We start from the raw sequence: 19,809 nt of genomic DNA, 5'->3' as shown, positions 1-19,809 counted from the left end.
ATGACAAAAAGGGTTGGCCCCATGATGGATCCTTGTGGTACTCCACTCACCACATTTCTCTGTCGGATTTATTTCCATATATTTATGTATTTATAATTCGTTTATTTAATCAAGTGAGAGGTTACAGGTTGAGAATTAGAATGAATGGTGACAATATCAAATTCTGGTATTGCCACCAAATAAAATTTCATATTAGTTTTCACAAATATGTGGGAATAAGTGCATTTAAAACTGTTAAAGGGCGTTGGTTTACTTTAAATTTCCCGGTTATTATAACATCAGAATTAAAAGGGCTTATACTTCCTCAGCACTTATAACACTGTTTTATGTGTTGAATTTACACATAATTTGGTTGACTTTAAAGGTGGTTAAAATCAAGTAATTGAAAGTTATAAGTTAGATTCAAATTTGGTGGAGGGTTAGAGTATGACAGTTTTAGTGCGCGAGGTTGTCAAGAGGTGGCGCACACGCTGCCACGGTGACGTCACGCCTCAGTCAGTACATTGCCGTTCTCGAGTGGGGCTGTGTCTTTGTCCGGCAGCATTTTAAGGGTGATCTGCTGTGTTTCTGTGTGCCCGTAAGGGCTGTGTTGATTATGTGTGGTGCTTAGCACGAAGAGCAGTCATGTTTCGGTGTATCCCCATCTTCAAGGGGTGTAACAGGCATGTGGAGTACGTGGATAAGCGACACTGCTCCCTGGGCAGTGTTCCTGACGACATAATGCGTTACGCCCGTAGTCTGGAGGAGGTTTTACTCGACGCTAACCACATCCGCGACCTCCCGAAGGTGAGTAACCCCCCTTCCTCCAGACACAAGTCCCTCCTCGTGAGGCTAGGGTGGGTGGTGAGGCCGGCAGCATGGGAGGGGCACACTGGTCACTGGGAGATCCTGGACTGGCTGACCCGGGGCCTCACCTGGGTCCATGCCCCGTCTCTTCATACCCAACACCGTTCTCCCGGTCTGCTTACCTTAACTAACCTTAACCTTGCCCAATTCACAATAACTCAACCTACTGTAAACCAGCATTACCTAACAAATATGTACTGTTTTAACATGCACAGCTATCTAGAAATACCCCATGTGTAAGTTGGAAACGAGTTACATTATTTATTCTCCAGGCGGGGTGCGGCCAAATTGTTCACGTTAATGAAATGTTTATTCTGGTTAAAGCTCATACATTCAAAATGACTTACAAACAGAATGTTGGATTTTTAGATAGAGCTAGTACATACTATGCCTCAAGCCACTAATACGCACAGTGTTTCGGGCAAGGTGTTGGGGAAACACTTAGACTAAACCTTAAAACTAATTGAGATCAAAGCATAAATTGAATTGAAAAAGGTAATTACATGATGGATGCAACAGCAGAAATTGAAACACAACAGCAGAAGTAATTTTAACTTAATAAACAAAAAACTACAATTTTCTTAAAGTTTATACATGGCAGATATCAGCAGTTATACAAGTTGGTCAATAATCAATATTGTTTGAAAATAGCAAGATATAGGTTGATATTTAGGAGGTAAAGTAGATTACATGGAATTTATTAGGTAGTACTTTATTTTTCTCTTAAACTGATTAAGAGACAGTCTTTGACATGATTGGGAAGGTCATTCCATATTCTGGATCCCTTGATTTGCAGAGCATTTCTAGTTTGGTTATATCACACTCTTGGAATATCAAATAGGTATTTGTTTCTAGTGTGGTGCCCATGGGTTCTGTTACAACCAATCAACCAGGTATCAACACCCTTCGAGGAAGCGTTTAAGGAAAATTGGATTGGCATTACAGTTCAGAGTTTTAAATATATAGAGTACGCATGAGAGAATGTGTAGTGTATTATCTAACATATTCAAATATTTAAGTAAGGGGGCCGAGTGCTGTCTGGGGCCAGTTTATTGTTCTAATAGATGATTTGTGTTGAGTAATTAGAGGATGTAGATGATTTTTGGATAGTAGAACCCCAAGTACATACTGTATACTGTATACCATAGTTAAGATAAGGATAGCTAGAGTAATAGAGCATTACCAGGGCAGGGCAAAGTACATAGTAACAGATTTTAGAAAGGATGCCAAGTGTTTTAGAACCTTTTTTTTTTTTGCTATACATATTTTGAATGTAGCCCTGCTCATATAGCATTGAATGTGGCATAGCTCGTTTTCTAATTTTTAGAGATGTGTATATTCGTAGGATATATTAGCGTAAGCTAGATTAGGTTGGTTTGGGTACCTTATCTTGCGATACTTTCAGGACATTGATCCCTGAAATCATCGCAATTTCACCCCGGTCGAGGACTTGCCTGGTCCTCGACTAGGCATCCTGGTTGCTGGACTGGTCAACTGGTAAGATAGATTTTTAAATTCATTGGTAAATTGTCTTATGTAGGTTGCAATTTGTCTCACAATCTTGCAAGATGGTTTGCCACTGGATATTAAAACTAACTTAATCTTACCCAACCTAACCCAACCCAAAAATTATCCAACCTAACCCTAAATTCCCCAACCTAAATAACCCAGATTAAAGTAACAATGTGTAGTACTGTATATGGTTTTGACAATTGGAAAACAAACTACGTTAGAAAGCCTTGGTATAATTTGACAGTACCTTCTCTTGGGGACCTACTGCAAGCTTAAATTACAGAGTAGTGATAGGTTATATAGCCTCCAACAAATATTTGCATCTCGGACAGACAATTATAACCAAAAATATGCACCCAGGAAAATAATACAGTTGTCACCTGAATTTACCTGAAGGCCACTCTCTCTAGTGGCCTTGACGAGGACAGGACTCCAGTGGCTTGTCAAAGGTTCTCCATTTGTACTGATTATTTTATTGAGGTGAATTTTGAATTCACCTCGAATAAAGGTGAATTCAATGTTAAAATTAGCATTGTTTTGGCATTTATGGCTTTTGAAGGTAGGCGGTTCCATGGGTTTATAACCCTGTGGATTAAGAAAAGCATCTCTGTTTTCTGTCCTACATTGTGGCTTGTCGAGCTTAAAGTTACTCCTTGTCTGCATTACTCAGACCTTTTAAAGTTGTCTGGATTAGTAGCCTCCAAATTGTTCAGTATTTTAAGTTTCAACAAGATCAGCCTTCTCATGTCTGGTTTGCACTGTTAGGCCTGTGACCCATAACCGTTCTAGGTGTGTGAATCGACTTGGTTCTGGAATGATTTTTGTCACCTGGTATTGAACTTTCTCCAAAGCAAAGCGTAATGTAAATATACAGTACTGTACTGTGTATTTATGGTACTATACAGTACAGTACTGCTGTATATGATATTAGAAGCAAGTTGGATTTTTCTCCTCAAATGTACGTTCTCTGGTTATATTAATTGAAGACAGTGATATGAAAATATAAATTTTTGTTATATATAGTACCTAACTGCTGCTATAATGTACTTTTACTAGATGATGTTTTTTTCGTAATTCATGATGTTTGGTATGTAGCATAAAACTTGCCCGAGAATCAATTTTATTGTTGGAGAGGTTTTTAAAGTTTTATCGGGGAATGTTTTGCCAACATGTAGAGTTTTTATTCATATGATTGTTTATTGTAGATATCATATACAGTATTGTATAATGCATTATTATATAGTGAGAAAATATTACAGTATTAGATGACCTATAAATGCAAGTTCGTGACACATTAACAACTAGCTTTGTCATATTACTGTAACCCTGTACTTCTAACATTCTTCATTTTTTTAATACAGCCATAAAATATAATTTTCTAGTACATGAGTAAATATCTTCAGATTATAGACAAGTTTGGCAGTGTTATATATATACCCAGTACTGTTCAGTGTTGTGGAACTATATGGACAATCATGGGTGTCCCACAAGTAGGCTAAGGGATGTTTATACCTTGAATGTGAGGTCATCTTGAGATGATTTCAGGGCTTAGCGTCCCCGCAGCCTGGTCCTCAACCAAACCTCCTTTTTGGGAGTGGCCGACCAGGCCATTCACTCCCATGAGTATCATTCACCTCAGAAAACTTGGATTGCAACTTGTGACTCAGCTAGGTGATATAAGCTAGTGGGGATATAAGATATCCCCACTAGCTTATATCACTAGCAGATATAAGAAAGTGGGGATACCACCTGTACAGATGCAAACTGTGAATAAATCAGCAGCAAATGGGTATACCACTGCCAGAGATCAGTCATCTCATCTTTTAATCCACCTTCAGGTGGGGACACCAAAGAGCCATAATTCAAAGGAAAACCAGGGCCAAGCACAGACTTTGGCTGAGGCCAGTTGGACAATACAGTAGTTTTATATTGCAAATACTATACTGTATAGATATATAAAGACTGTGACCTTTAATATACTGTATCATTCTAGATTTTTTATGTAGACATTTCGTAAAACATTTTGGTTTGTAATTTATGAATATCTTTCGGCAAGTTTTTGCACTTTAGAAGTGCAGTAGGATTTGTTATATATTTTGTGCTCATTGCTCTTCTCATGGAAAATAGTTTTAAAATTTAACAGGGCCTGGTATCAGGTTCTACAGCTGTTTTATTATCCCTTGACCTCCCCTGGACGCCTGACAGCTGGATGGACAATTCTCAAGGTGCTGCAAACAATGTTCTGCATTGTAGCAAGTTTCCTCATAGATTCCTAATTCCAGAGATTAGCTTTGTTATTATCCGCTAAATGTATACAAAGGCATTGATGTGTTTTATACCTTAACCAGAACTGTACAACATAATTAAAGTACTGTATGGTCTTACCAGTTCTAGATAATGTTATATGATTAATTTCATGTTCTTATTTCTAAGCTTCCACAAATGAATCCAAGGATTTTATTAACCTTGTTGATTGAGGGACAAGGAAGATTGTATTAACCTTGTTCAACACAGTGATGCTCTGCTGTCTTGTTTTAAGTATGCCAAAAAAGCTGCACTAATTATAGTGGTTCAATAAAGGATACAAATGCTGTACCTACTTTTATAAATAATTACTAATCAGATCCTCAGTATATTTTAATAATGATAGTACTGTAATTTGTTTCATTAATACATATACAGTATTTATGTATTCCAAGTGGAACGGTGTTAGTTGTTTGATTCGGAATTTGGTGAAAGTTATAAAGGTAAAATGGAGGAGGGAGGGGGTTACTGTGTTTATATACTCTAGTTAAGTCAGGGACAGGAAGTTTGTTTGGAATTACTGAGGGGTCTCCTAGGCCAACTGCTGATCTTTTCCAGGCTGCAACCTACAACGGTTGTCCAAGTCCCCGGGTATCTATTTACTGCTAGGTGAACAGAGGCATCAGTTGAAAGGAATCTGTGTCCAAAAACTTCTATCCTGTCAAGGGAATCAAACCCAGAGCCTTTCGATTGTTGCTCTGAATATTCTGCCAGGTATTCAAGAAAACTTGATAAACACCTCCAAAGGGTATCTGATTGGTCAACAGGGCTGATTCCTACATAAGATTCTATACCAGAATCCATTGGCCTTGTTAACCAGACTGTCAACCAGGAGGCCAGTTCAGAGACTGGCCATAGGGACATTGATCCTCGCAACCTACTCAGGTGATAGGAAAGTTTAGACTACTGAAGTGTGTGTGTGTGGGGGGGGGGGTTGGAGGGTTTTACTGCTTAAGTGTGGAAAGAATGCAGTGAAATTGGGTAGTGGGGTGTATCAGATATTCCGTAGGTTAAAGGTAAAGGGGGGGGGGGTTCTGGGGGGATTGGGACCTATGTTGCAAAAGGGGGGGCTTATTTGTCAAGTCTCAAATACTGTATCCAAACACGCTTTTGCCGATATCAATACCATAAGACATGATCAATTTGTAAAGGAAGGTTGACAGTATAACCATGCACTGTATATTAAGGTCTCGGGGCATCTGCCTGTTTTGGTACTACTGTACTTTTAGTAATGATGAGGACCATAGTATATATACCGACGAGCAATGAAATTAGAAAGTAGAAATCGGCACTATTGATATCTGAGGCCTCATAGAGTACATATGTGAGCTATGCTAGGTTTAGGAATATTTAGTTTTTTTAGCTACATTTTTATTTAAGAATTCCTTACTAGTCAGTATACTACTATCTAAAACTAAGTATTCGTGTATACGAATTCGTGACGACTGACGATCGTCACAATAGATACTATCTAAACAGGAGGATGGGTTGCAAGGTTTATTTTATATACCCTCTCCGTTTCAGTACCAACATGTCAATTTTCACCTCTTCATTTTGCGAATAAAAATATCATTGATGATAAAACAGCATCACGAACATCGATTTATCTCCCTTTCATCGATCCCTATACAGTATTAAAGAACAAGTAGGTTCTTTAATACCGTATAGGGTTCTTTAATACTTCATGCGCACACACATGCACGTGTGCGCATGAAGATGTATTAGCCTAGGGTTCAAAGGAATTAAAATCGGAATCTGAAGCTTTATTCTTAACATGTTTACAACCATTAATAACAAGAGACATTGACAAAACTGTATCGCATAGGATTTTGAATGACGAGACTTTATTAGAGTAAATATAACATGATTTGATAGTAATTTCCATAACCTAATAATTACGAGTAGTGGTAATGGGTGGATGTGATGAGAGATAGGGACATCCGATTACCATGCCATTCCAAAAGACAAGAAAATAAGTCACCATTTTTCTATCCAACAGAACTTCTTCCGACTTCACAAGCTGCGTCGACTGGGTCTCAGTGACAATGAAATCTCGAGGATCCCTCCAGATATCCAGAATTTTGAAAACCTTGTGGAATTGGATGTCTCTAGAAATGGTAAGTTTTTTCTAATAGTTCTCGTGGGTTCACATTTTGAAGTGTGGAGAGTTGAGGGATGTTAAAAAATGTAATTGTATTTACTCGTGAGCGTGGTCCACTTTGAAAAAGTGGACGTTGTGGTGTGCACGGGACTGTGCACTTGCATGAACAACTGGATGTAATATCTGCAGATATTAGTTTTGTCTGATGTTATCAGAGGTTTCTGAGGATGTAGTGGACATGCGTTTATAACCTTTTAAAGCCATTAATGCCTATTTCCTTCACAGAGGTTTAATTAATATGTGACCCCCTCTTCCGATTTTGAGTGACGGCCAATTTGTTTTTGGAAGTAAGTGTTGCATCATGGCGAAGCCCTGTTGGGGCACGATAGGGGGAAGTGTTGCAGCGCAGTTACAGTACTGTACACGCATTTATGCATGCTTCCAAACCGAAACCTGGTGTCTAATTTTGTTATCTAATTTTGGCGTCTTATAATAAAACCGAAATTTGATGACTAAATATAATTTTTTGTTGGCGTATCCGAAGTTGTTTTATTGCCCATATATTTTCCTATTAACTTTTAAAAACAGAGTTTTATCTTGGTTTCGTTGGTGGGCTCTTGGGTCAAAACATTTTTGGTATTCACCTCACATCCAAATTATGACAAAGTAGTATTTTGTTATTTTATAATTTGTTTTTAACGTAAAAGCCGCAGGAAAGGATTCTCGGTGTTGTCATAGTGGTATAAGCTAGCCTGATAAACTACTGTATACATTTTTGTTAATGGCGTTTCATGGAGTGTGTGCAGTAAATATGTCGTTAGTATGCTGTCGTAAGCGTATGGGGGAAGACTAACTAGTATGCACTGGATGTCACTTGTTGCTACTACTAGTTCTATGAGCACTGCATGATATCAGTAATGAGTATTGCCAGAATACTCTGTGTTTTATCAGAAAAGATAGTGCGATTATACTAGTGCTTCACTAGTGACGCACATAATGTGGTAACAGTTTTTATTAATGCAATAGTGTTTTAAGATAAACAGTAGAGTTCTGTTAATGCTTATTTGTATGGGTGTTGATTTTGCTCTTATATAGGCTTGGGGTATGCATACATTTGTGAGGGATAAATATTAGATTTATCGAGCCTCCAACCCTCCTAGCCAGCGGCAAGGGTAGGTGCGTATTCACCCAGCAAGTACCAGCCGTTGTTCAAAATGTGTGTGTGTAACAGTCGGGTAATTAATGTTATAAAAATAAAGCGCCTAAAATAAAAGTTGAGAGTCGGCACGCAGTACGTCAACCAGTAACGGTTTCCTGTTACATCCTGCTCTCTTACCTGTGTAGGAACCAGCTTCCATGACGACTATATCCTCCTGTTTGGGGTTAAAGTGATAGGCATTTAAAAAAAAAGATGAAATAGTTTAAGGAGAATGAATAAGGAAACTCAAAAGGTAGCTGTTAAATCGTTCCCAAAGTTGAATCAGGGTCTTGATTCAACTTGTATTATATTATTTGCATTATATTATTTAAATAGTGCTACTTCAATCAAATTTCCATGTTTTCAACAAGATTTAGTTTTGTGGTAGCTGTAATTAGCTAAAATTCAAGTGGCTGAAATGGAGGACAATATTCAACTGAAACTGCTTTATTGCACATCTTATAAAACTGTACTGGGAAACAATTGTTGTAGACGCTGATTGCTCTTATCAATCTTCCACACGAATAAATATTAATATTGCTAAGGGTGTTTCTTTACCTGCAAAATATGCTGCGTGTAGATTTTTGTGCTGTAACTTTTTTTTTTTTTTTTTTTTGCAAAACTAATATCGACGATCAGTTCATGAGCTCTGTGTGTGTAACGAATTCCACGACTGACCACTCCCAGGATAGGCAGGGGGCGCTTAATAAGAGACAACTAAAACTCTGACAATCATTGGGGTGTGACGCCGGTGATAGGAATGGCCAACCCTCTGTATCCTATCCGCGCCCAGTGACCTGTAGTAGTAAACAATAGAAGTAGGTGCACGAAGTAGAAAGGCATACTGGTAGGTCAGTGCTACTTTTACTGGCCCATCTGCTGTAGGTTCTTCACTTGGTCATATTTTAAATGGTTTACTCTTGCCAGAGATTGAAACCCTGTTAGGTTTATCAAGTTCTCTTCTAGGTCATTCCTCAAGATGCAACCCAGAACAGTTGTTTAATTACCGGACACGTATTGCTTGGTGAACAGTTGCATCTGGTGTGAAGAAACGTGCCTGAACGTCTAGCCCTGCTCGGGAATCAACTCTGGCCAATTTTATCTTGGGCCGACTGCGTTAACCCCTCTACACTACAAGTCTGCTTATGAGTTACTACCTGCTGTACTCTCACCTACCAGCTTAAGCCACGGTGGCTGTAAACGTAACTCCTGGTGGAACAAGTTTAGCCTGAGGATAAGCAGGATTGTGAGAGTGAAGCAGGGGCTTGTTTTGGGTAAGAGGGAATATGAAGGGAGGGAGGGGGGTGGGGTGACGGTATTCTGAGGTTCAGGAGGGGGGGAGGGGGTGAGTCACTCCCCTGGAAACACAAACCGAAACTGTCTCTCTTTTCCGCTTGTTACAACTTGTAATAAAGTTGTTACATCTTGGCTTAACGTGTTTATGACGTATTAGAACGTTGTTATAACTTGCTATATTGGTTGTTATAACTGGTTAGGAGGTGTTAAAACTTGTTCGAACGTTGTACCAACGTTGTAGTATCGGTGTGTGTTTGGCGGGTCGAGTGAGGCCCATGAATATGACCAAGGTGGCGTTGGTTACCTGGAAGTAGACGCTAGGATCGTGGAGCGTGTGGCAACACTCTCTGGAGTAGGCTATGGGCATGCAGACGTACCCTGACGTCATCACAGTGAAAGTCGATTGTCTGGTCTATATGATGCTAGTTTTTTGACGGTTGACACAAATATTTACGTTTTTTTTTTTTCGTAGTGAGTGACTGTATAGGTGCACGTCTCTTGCCTTTAGAATCTTGGTATGTAATTCTGAGTTGTTTAAATGTGCAAGCCACGTGACATGAAGGGATGGCAGTCTTGTTGGATATGGCGACAGCCTTCTGGATGAATAAACCTGGTCGTAGTACGCACGAAGATGTGAATGGACCGACGTTACATAATGACTTGCAGCTTTTTCTACTACTCGATGTTGAAGTCTAGAAGATTGAATGTGTTGACTTCATTTCAACAATATTACCATGTTTTATAGTGTTTTATACTATAAAATTAAGTTTTATGTCTGAAAGTATTATTTTTTTGTCTTCATTCAGTCAAATAATATTTTTTTTCTTTAATTTGAGAGAAACATTATTGTATAAATTAATGGTTTCCATGTATGTAAGTTTTGAACCCATTTCATCATTTCAACTAAATAAGTTTACTATTTTTACCAGTGTTGATTGAAACTTATCGGTTTTGATCAAGAATTGCAATGAATAATTTTATAATTAATTATACATGGTAGGGCTACATTTTGAGGTTATATTTATTTAATTCTTCTACTTCTACCATCCACTGAACGCCCCCCCCCCCCATTCACCGAATGCCCGCCTCACCCCCCCCCCCATCCACCGAATGCCCGCCTCCCCCCCCATCCACCGAACGCCCGCCACCCCCCCATCCACCGAACGCCCGCCACCTCCCCCCATCCACCGAACGCCCGCCACCCCCCCCCCATCCACCGAACGCCCGCCACCCCCCCCATCCACCGAACGCCCGCCACCCCCCCCCATCCACCGAACGCCCGCCACCCCCCCCCATCCACCGAACGCCCGCCACCCCCCCCCATCCACCGAACGCCCGCCACCCCCCCCCCATCCACCGAACGCCCGCCACCCCCCCCATCCACAGAACGCCCGCCACCCCCCCCATCCACCGAACGCCCGCCACCCCCCCCATCCACCGAACGCCCGCCACCCCCCCCATCCACCGAACGCCCGCCACCCCCCCCCATCCACCGAACGCCCGCCACCCCCCCCCCATCCACCGAACGCCCGCCACCCCCCCCATCCACCGAACGCCCGCCACCCCCCCCCCCCATCCACCGAACGCCCGCCACCCCCCCATCCAACGAATGCCCGCCACCCCCCCATCCAACGAATGCCCGCCACCCCCCTATCCAACGACGCCCACCACCCCCCCATCCAACGACGCCCACCACCCCCCCATCCACCGAACGCCCGCCACCCCCCATCCACCGAACGTCTGCCATCCCCCCCCATCCACCGAACGCTCGCCCCTTATCTACCGTACACCCGCTCCTATCTACTGTATGCTGGACTCCACCGACCGCACGCCAACTCACTCCGTCACACACCCTACCCCATCCAGGGGTGTAACTTGTGACTAAGCGTTTAGGTAGTCCGCCCTCTGATAGATTACCTCTTGATAAGGCCGAGGGATCTCGTTCATGTTTATTTGTTATTGTATCGGCGATGGAGATTTTATTGCTAGAATACAAAATAAGTCTTGTATAAATTTGTCAACATACACCATTAGAGAGAGCAGGGCCGTTACGTAGAGCCGAGTGGTGGAGCGAATAACAAGAGAGCGGTGGTGGAGCAAGTAACAAGAGAGCGGTGGTGGAGCAAGTAACAAGAGAGCGGTGGTGGAGCAAGTAACAAGAGAGCGGTGGTGGAGCAAGTAACAAGAGAGCGGTGGTGGAGCAAGTAACAAGAGAGCGGTGGTGGAGCAAGTAACAAGAGAGCGGTGGTGGAGCAAGTAAGAAGAGAGCGGTGGTGGAGCAAGTAACGGGAGAGCGGTGGTGGTGTTATCGTTGGTAATATCTGTGGATTATCAGCGTGACCTTCCTGATGACTACTGATAGTGGTGGTGGTGGCCTGGCCAGAGTAATGTTATCAACGTCTCGTGGAACACGTTTTAATAAATCTGTATACTGTTTATTACTTTTCTATATATCGGATCTAGGCTGTGACATTTTCTTGTCACCTGACCAACAGCATTGAACTTTTACAGCTTTCTCGTTTATGAGATTGAATGCTGTGGTCAGTGTATCTTCGATTATCCGGAGTAATACTGTTGGAGGAGAAATGTGTTAGACATGCTCACCAAATACGCATTTCTCAGTGGAACATGTATGGCATACAAGGACCAATGTTTTAGCACGAGTGGTGCACAAGCAAGAGGTTACAGGAGGAACTATGTAATTAAATAGGCAACAAAGAGACATCAGAGAGCATTTTGTCAGAATAGCGAATAAATTCACTCTAATAGTGAATAAAGTGTATTAAGAAGGGAACTGGTGAAACCAAATTCCATACGGTGTTTCCATACTGGTTCGGTAACAGAGTTGATGATTTGTGGAACCAATTACCGCATAACATAATAGAAGTAGGGGTTCCTTGATTGGTTCAAGTATAGGTTAGACATATGAATGCGATTGGGTGGCTACAAATAGGAGCTGCCTCATATGGGGCAATAGGCTTTCTGCAGTTATCTTCATTCTTATGTTCTTAAATGAATGTAACTGATCCCAGTAGGCTCTGGAACTTATACATTTGACGATTAAGGGATCACCCAATCTTCACGCTCTTCAAATATCTCCCCATCTCCCTGGAAGTTTTCATCAGAATAGCTGGAATTCGAGGAACGAATTTCATCCTGTATGGCGAATGATTAGAGGCCTTGGGGACGAAACATCCTTAACCTATTCTTAACCTTAAATGGGTTAGATGCCAAGCTTGCTCGAACGCTGAAGCTTGGCGACTAGTCTTGAATACCTAGTGGGCTGTCTATCTCCATATGTTGTCTCTGCCTTCCAGTCCCTCGGCCCTGGTCATTCTACAGGCTGTGTGTGTGTGTTATTCTGTTTCTGTATATCTTTTTATCATTCTCTCATTCTGGTTTTCCTTTACGCTTACTATCGCTGACTCTCATAAATATAATACAATAGTTTCCCAATAGCTTGTGGGTGGTTCGTTGGTGGAAGTTGCCTAGCGGTGTGAAATATTAGTGAATATTACAGTTCCCCTTTGGCCTCGAGAAAAGAGTGAAGCTTAAGAAAGCCTTTGAAACTGTAGGAGGATCATCTGTTGTATGCTACTATGGGCAACATATGATAATTCAAAAATTTACATTTTCCAAAGATCAGCATAGAATTTTCATATTACTATGAGATTTTTTTTCTTTTCAAATATTTAATCGGGTGTTGCTGGCGGGCAGTGCCAAAATCAGTCGTGGGGGGATTTATATGAAACTGGCAGGCTGTTCCCTCTTGAATTGTGGTGATTCTGATCAGCTGATGTCCGTCCTTTACACCAGACTATGCTCCCTGCAAAATTCAGCGAGACTAGCCCAAAGCATCTGGCACCCAACTTTGGACAGGCAGACAAACACATTCTCTCTTATAGATGGGTAGGAAAATTTTCATTTTTTTTATTTAGGCCTGGAGTATGACATTTAATAATTAGAGGGAATCTGTGCTGGAGTTTTCCGCGTATATTGCTTGAACAGCCCGTCCTCCTAAGATTTCCCAACTTCAAGAAACTCTTGTACTAAAGTGCCCCTTATCTTAATCTACCAGATGACCTAAAACAGAAAACAGAACTTTGTTAATTTCCCGAGCCACTACTATTTTCTAGTATGATTTTTTTTTTAGTTTGGTAGAGTATACGTCAAAATGTGACGTTTTATTAGGAGGACAGGTTGTTAATATGGTATGCAGCTGGTGGTGGTGGTGGTTGGAGTAAGGTAGTAGGGACGGCTTTCACTTACGGGATTATAGACGGAAGAAGCCCCGAAAGTAGCAGTGTAATCAGTTCGGGGCAGTACTGAGGCAGGGGAGGTGTACAACAAGCCTCTAACCTACGATACCTTGATGCCAAATGTAGTCAAGGAGGTGGAGGCGTTGGGAGGGCTCATACATGGTAGGTTAATGACCACCAGTAATATATACCGTATGTCTCAAATTTATATGATAATTTAATATTATTGGCTCGAGCTACAATGAGAGATGCTTTCATTGTTTTTGCTGGTATCTTGATTGGTGACTTGTACAAGGAAATTTGTAAACCCCTTATATGGCTGTAGTGGATATGCGGGTCTCGGGCCGGGCTTGGAGAGTAGAATACTCCCAGAACCCTCTCCAGGTAACTTAGCGCCAGCACCACCACCATCACACGCTACTGGCGCCGCTCCACCACGGGAGTAACAAAAGCCGTTGGGGAAAAAATAGACTAAATGGAATTAACGTGAAACATAAACATCGTTAAAATTGTGTTTTGAAACACATTAAATCACAACTTCTACACGGTTTTGGTCAACATGAGTTTAAAGAACTCCTCGGAAGTTCAAGGAGGGCGCCTGACAGCTGAGTGGACAGCGCTTCCGACTCGTAGTCCTGAAGTTCCGGGTTCGATACCCGGTGGAGGCAGAGACAAATGGGCAAAATGTTTTTCACCCTGATGCCCCTGTTACCTAGCAGTAAATGGGTAACTGGGAGTTAGCTGCTACGGGCTGCTTCCTGGGGTGTGTGTAACAAAAAGGAGGCCTGGTCGAGGACCGGGCAGCGGGGACGCTAAGCCCCGAGATCATCTCAAGATAACCTCAAGAACGACGGTCCTGCCTCATAGCTGCTCGAGACTATGATGTGGTTTTGGATGCAATGGAAGACGATGAAAACGGCGACATAATATATCCAGACCTCAAGATCGCCTTCGTCATCTGAGCCCCTCACCGACTGAGTGCCTCACCAACTGGAGATATAGCAGCATATAAACTGCTCAAACAGAATAACGCAAAATTGGTAGTTTTCAACTTCATACAAAATTTAATACAATGTAAAATGTGGGATATCCATAGTGAAAACTTGTTCCCCCAACATACTGTACTTGTTCTAGTATTCTTCCTCATTCTCATATATGGTAACAGCTTCATTGTGGTGTCATTCTTTTTATAAAAGAGGACATCATAGAGGATACATCAAATCTCCAAACTGATGTAAATCAAATCTTCTAGTGGGTCACACAAAACATAACGTTCTATCTACCCTGTGTAGCTTCCGGGGATCAACAATCCCTGACCCGGTCTCCGACCAGGCCTCCTAGTTAGTCCTCTGATCAGCCAGGCTGTTGGAGGCGGCTGCTCGCAGCCTGACGTATGAATCGCATCCTGGTTGATCAGGTATTCTTAGGAGTTGTTTGTCGAGTTATGAACAGTGAGAGGCCGGATTTTTATGCCCCTTACGTGTAGCGGGAGTGTGTTGAAAAGTCTTGGGACCTTGATGTTGAAAGAATTCTCATTCAGCGTACCTATTGCGTAAACGATCAATGAGGAAAAGTTCCAGTTTCTACACTGGAGAAAAAGTAAGAAATTTAAACTGGAACCATAGTCAAAACATTTTATAGAACAGAACAACAATGTAAAAGACATTGAAAAAATCGTCTGAAGATCTTGCATGTATATCATATAAATAAAGCAGTTAAATGCAAAAAATTAAGGATTGTGGGTAATATGAACGTTTAAAACAAAAGCTATATAGCCAGCGCTGACATTTTTCAAGAGACGGGTACTCTAGAGTGGAATACTGTTGACATTAGCGATTCCATATAAGACTAGGTAAGTTACTAAAAGAGAGAACTTTCAAAGCCTGAATCCACTCAATAAAGTTTTTAAACTTTTTGAGAACTCTAAATATTCCTCAATTTATATTTCCTAGAAATGCAGTCGAGAAATCTATCATAATCTACAACTGGAATATTTTTGGACTGGTACATTATCTGCACCCCAAAATAATTCCCTTTCAGAGCAGGCGGCATAGCAGAATGTGCAGAAAAGCTCTCGTTCAAGGTTAGGATGGCGTAAGTACAACGAGACAATTCTTTAGCTAAGCATTACAAGTCCAAGGCTTTTCGATATCTTTCTTCTACATACAGTATTAATATTGTGTTCAGTGATGGAACTTCAAGACACGCCTGCAAAGAGTTACTCCCCATTTCGTGATTTGTTATTCACGGATTTAGTCGGTTGCCATTGTTGGTCGTTACGAGGTAAGCGAGTACACAAAGGTGGTCCAGCCTTCATACTATCCCAAGATGCCAGGCTGGTGAGTGATGGTTTCACTCGCTTGTCCATTGCTCATGTCCATAGAATATATAGGTACCTATTTACAGGGTATCCTGTTCTTTCTTGTGGCGATTGTGTGATTTCCCTCAGTGTTGCACTTCCTCGGAGAAACCTGGAGATCATGAATGTAAATATTTCCTCTGTCTAGGCAATGAAGATATCTGCTAACTTTGATGCACCTGTTATCTCCTAACTGGTGCTTACCTAATAGTGCTTGACTAACAGTGACCACGGGAAAGTGGTTTCTAGCTCTTTTATGACCCGCCTACTAGCCTTGTACAGTACTTGTTTTATTAGAAAAATTTAACCTTGGCGTTCAAATTCTTTGTAAAATCGTGGTTTAAATTAATGATGGAGTTGGCTTCCATTTTTTGCCTTACTTGCGTTTCCAGCCTCCACCCATGTCTTCTTGCCGCACGTTCTCTCCGACCCATTCTCTTACTAATTCGTCACTTTTCGCTCGTATGCGCACTAAGGCCAAAAATGGTCGCACTAGAAAATTAAAGCGGCTCGCGAAAGTGACGTACTGTCCAGTTTTCTGTTTTGGGTTCTCTGGCTAAGCCTGTTAGGTTAGGAAAGAACACCTTAAATTAACGGTTTTCATGACGTTTTGACACATTAGGCGAATTTCCTGCTCTCCTAGCTTACCAAATGACTCAAAACTTGCTGCTTTGGGTCCATTTCACTTGGAAAATCAATTTACATTTATTTGAAAATTTCAATACGGCAAATTTTTGGCCGTAGCGCATACGAGCGAAAAGCGACGTAATTTGTAAGAGGACGGGCTGGTCTTAACTTAAAGAGGCAGTCCGTGTCCATCTTGTTTATTCCCCATTGTATCTCCCCTATTTCTTCTCTCCCTTTAGGTTGTGAGATTTAGTTTTTAACCTAAGTTGTATGTGTGTGAGTGAGAGATTAATTGAAACACTGCCAGTTAGTGTTAGGGAATTTATCGTGTGTATTGACCTCTGACGCGGACCGACACATCTGGTTCCATCTTCACTTACACGTGTACGACTTGACTGGTCAACACTATATACTTGTCTAATTTAACCGTATATACTTCCCATCGTAACTGGTTGACAATATATAGTGAAGATTTTATGAGAACCTTACCAAAGCCTTGGAGACCATTTCCGGCAAGGTGATAGCAACACTGGTCGCTGTCAGCGTCGTCATGCTAGTGACGGCGATGATGACGACGGTCTTTGTGCTGGCCATGATGTTCGTGGTGACGGTTATGTGGGCTGTGACAGTAACTCCTAATTTTGTTTGGCAATGTTTTATAGTTTTGGAAGTTGTATGTTAGTTGTGGGTACTTTACCTTGATGCGGTTCCGAGGATCAATGTCCCCACGATCCAGGTCTCCGACAAGTCTTCCTAGCTAACGGTCTTGTTAAACGCCGCTGTACACTGACGTATGAATCACAACCCGGTTGATCAGGTTCCCTTTGGAGGTGTAGGAGGAAATATTGCAATACGATCGTCATGAACAGTGTGTTGTGACTCAGGTTCCACGGCTGGGTGGGCGGCCATGTACTCTAATAATGGCCAGGCACTGTGCTCCACTCCCCGTGCTTGACGCTCACCTTCTCCGTCTACTCCCCAACCTCACTATTCACCCCATCCTCCCAAGTGATGATAGTACATAGAGCGACTGGAGGGCGGGTGTAAAGATATGAGTTGTTAGTCACATTTTGTACTATTGAAACATTTAAGATGCACAGTAGCCTATCGTAAACAAAAAATGAAGTCAGCAGCATAATAATGTCCTAGGCCAGGCCTAATATAACTTATCGTAGGCTAAATCAAGTGCTTATACGCACCAAAATAAGCTTAACGTATGTTAAAACTAGGAGAGAGAGAATTATCGTCTTCATGTTTTGTTTCTTGCATTACTTTTTATCTTGTATTTAATCTCAATTGTACAAAGTCTGAACCTGCATTGATGCAACCGTTGATATTTTGTAGAATAATTTTGGGGGATGGGTTGAGTGTATACCCTCGTAGACAAGAAATCGTTGAAATCAGACCTCCTTTAGCCTTTCTCAGTTATGATTTGCCTCCTTCCTGTTCCGGGCTGCTCTCCACCCCGCGGCCCTGTGATTAAAGTGTACCGTTAGCGCGTGTTGGCTGGCAGGCTACGGTCCCGACACAGGAGCAGCAGGGGCGGTATGAGCCAATGGATGAGGCTATGGTGAAGGTTGGAGCAGGGGCCAGGCGGTCACGTGCCTCACAGTGACTGGCTGCCTCACTACATATGCAGCACTTAATGTAACTTCCAGTGTTGGTGTTAGGCTAGGTTTTGTCAGTACGTATATGGCACCATTGTAAATTTCGTACATATTTAAATGATATTTTCTTTGGTGTAAATACTCTAAATGTTGTCTAGTACAATCGTACAAAGAAATATCTTACGTCTGCCAGCTTAGTTCCCTTGTGTGTGGCTGGTGGATGCAGGATTGAGGCGCTGGTTGAGCGTGCTTGTAAGCTCATCAGTCCCTACAGACAGGCAGTCACGCGCACTGACCCTTATCTCCTGGTGAAGGTGACATCACCCCTCGGTATGGGTAAGTCTTCCCTTCCCTTTATTAATGACAAAATCGTCGTCTCCAGAGAGCCCGCCCTTCATTATCTTGGTGGCGATGATGGAACAAATTGATCGTTTTTTGGTAAGGTTATATATCGGTGATGAGAAAGTACTCGTGTAGCTGTGTCGGGCCTTGTTTTTACTAAATTTTAAAGTGTTTAGAAGAGCAATAAATGGGTAATGAGTAGAGGAGCTGCGTAGACCAGAGAACCTGGTTTTTTGGAGCTCTGAGGTACGTCACTACCCCGATTCTATATATCGATACGTATGAACATTTTAATATCCACTAGAACATTCTAATTAATGACTAATTAAAATGGTGTTTATTTTAGCATGAAGACAATATGTTCAAAGCTTGGTAAGATCCTAGTGAGTTAAGTATTTTTTTCAGGATATTGTGAATTTCACTGTGTGTGTAAAATTGATGTCTACACCTGTAAGAAAGTATGTCTGTCCAAAGTTAGAGGCCAGACGCCTGGGGATAGCCTTACCCAAATTTGTAATGGGAATTGTCTGCGCTCCGGGACGGACATGGACTAGTCGGGGAAGGTTACATTAATTGCTTTAAGAAATAGCGCCTGTAATCCAAACCCCCTGTGATTTTCATGAAGTCGGAAATGAAATCGGGGATGTGTTATCCGTAGGGTGTTGAAGTTACTCCCTACATTTACCCGCGCATTTTCAACGAATAGGGGTGGAATAGGGGTTGGTGGGAGAGAGACTATCCCGGGTTCCACCTGGTACCCCTCCAAGAAAGAGAGAGAGGGATGGAGAGAGAGGGAGGGGGGCGATGGGTGTAATTACGTAAGTGCATGAAGAAGTACGTGTGTGTGTTTGTGTGTGTTTGTGTTTGTGTGTGTGTGTGTGTGTGTGTGTGTGTGTGTGTGTGTGTGTGTGTGTGTGTGTGTGTGTGTGTGTGTGTGTGTGTGTGTGTGTGTGTGTGTACTCATCTAGTTGTACTCATCTAGTTGTGTTTGCGGGGGTTGAGCTCTGGCTCTTTGGTCCCGCCTCTCAACCGTCAATCAACAGGTGTACAGATTCCTGAGCCTATCGGGCTCTGTCATATCTACACTTGAAACTGTGTATGGAGTCAGCCTCCACCACATCACCCCCTAATGCATTCCATTTGTCAACCACTCTTGACACTAAAAAAGTTCTTTCTAATATCTCTGTGGCTCATTTGGGCACTCAGTTTCCACCTGTGTCCCCTTGTGCGTGTTCCCCTTGTGTTAAATAGACTGTCTTTATCTACTCTATCAATCCCCTTCAGAATCTTGAATGTGGTGATCATGTCCCCCCTAACTCTTCTGTCTTCCAGCGAAGTGAGGTTTAATTCCCGTAGTC

The 19,809-nt window shown here is 42.0% G+C and overlaps 1 protein-coding gene across 26 annotated transcripts in view; it reads left to right on the top strand.

The window, feature by feature from the left end:
• Positions 1–472: 472 nt before the first annotated feature.
• LOC123756780 (scribble planar cell polarity protein) overlaps positions 473–19,809 on the top strand; it is a 261,733-nt gene continuing 242,396 nt past the window's right edge. For 25 of the 26 annotated variants that reach the window (XM_069331892.1, XM_069331890.1, XM_069331891.1 and 22 more), the window contains exons 1-2: positions 473–786; positions 6,662–6,779. In XM_069331892.1, the coding sequence (XP_069187993.1) occupies positions 625–786; positions 6,662–6,779 (280 nt within the window). In that variant the 5' untranslated portion in view covers positions 473–624. Of the gene's footprint in view, positions 787–6,661; positions 6,780–18,272; positions 18,446–19,809 lie in introns of those variants that run through there. The other variant, XM_069331887.1, reaches the window with a different exon arrangement.

Source organism: Procambarus clarkii, chromosome 26 (assembly GCF_040958095.1).
Source record: "Procambarus clarkii isolate CNS0578487 chromosome 26, FALCON_Pclarkii_2.0, whole genome shotgun sequence".
Classification (NCBI taxonomy): domain Eukaryota; kingdom Metazoa; phylum Arthropoda; class Malacostraca; order Decapoda; family Cambaridae; genus Procambarus; species Procambarus clarkii.
The sequence above is the reverse complement of the archived record's forward strand: the minus strand, read 5'-3'. Positions and strand labels throughout refer to the sequence as shown.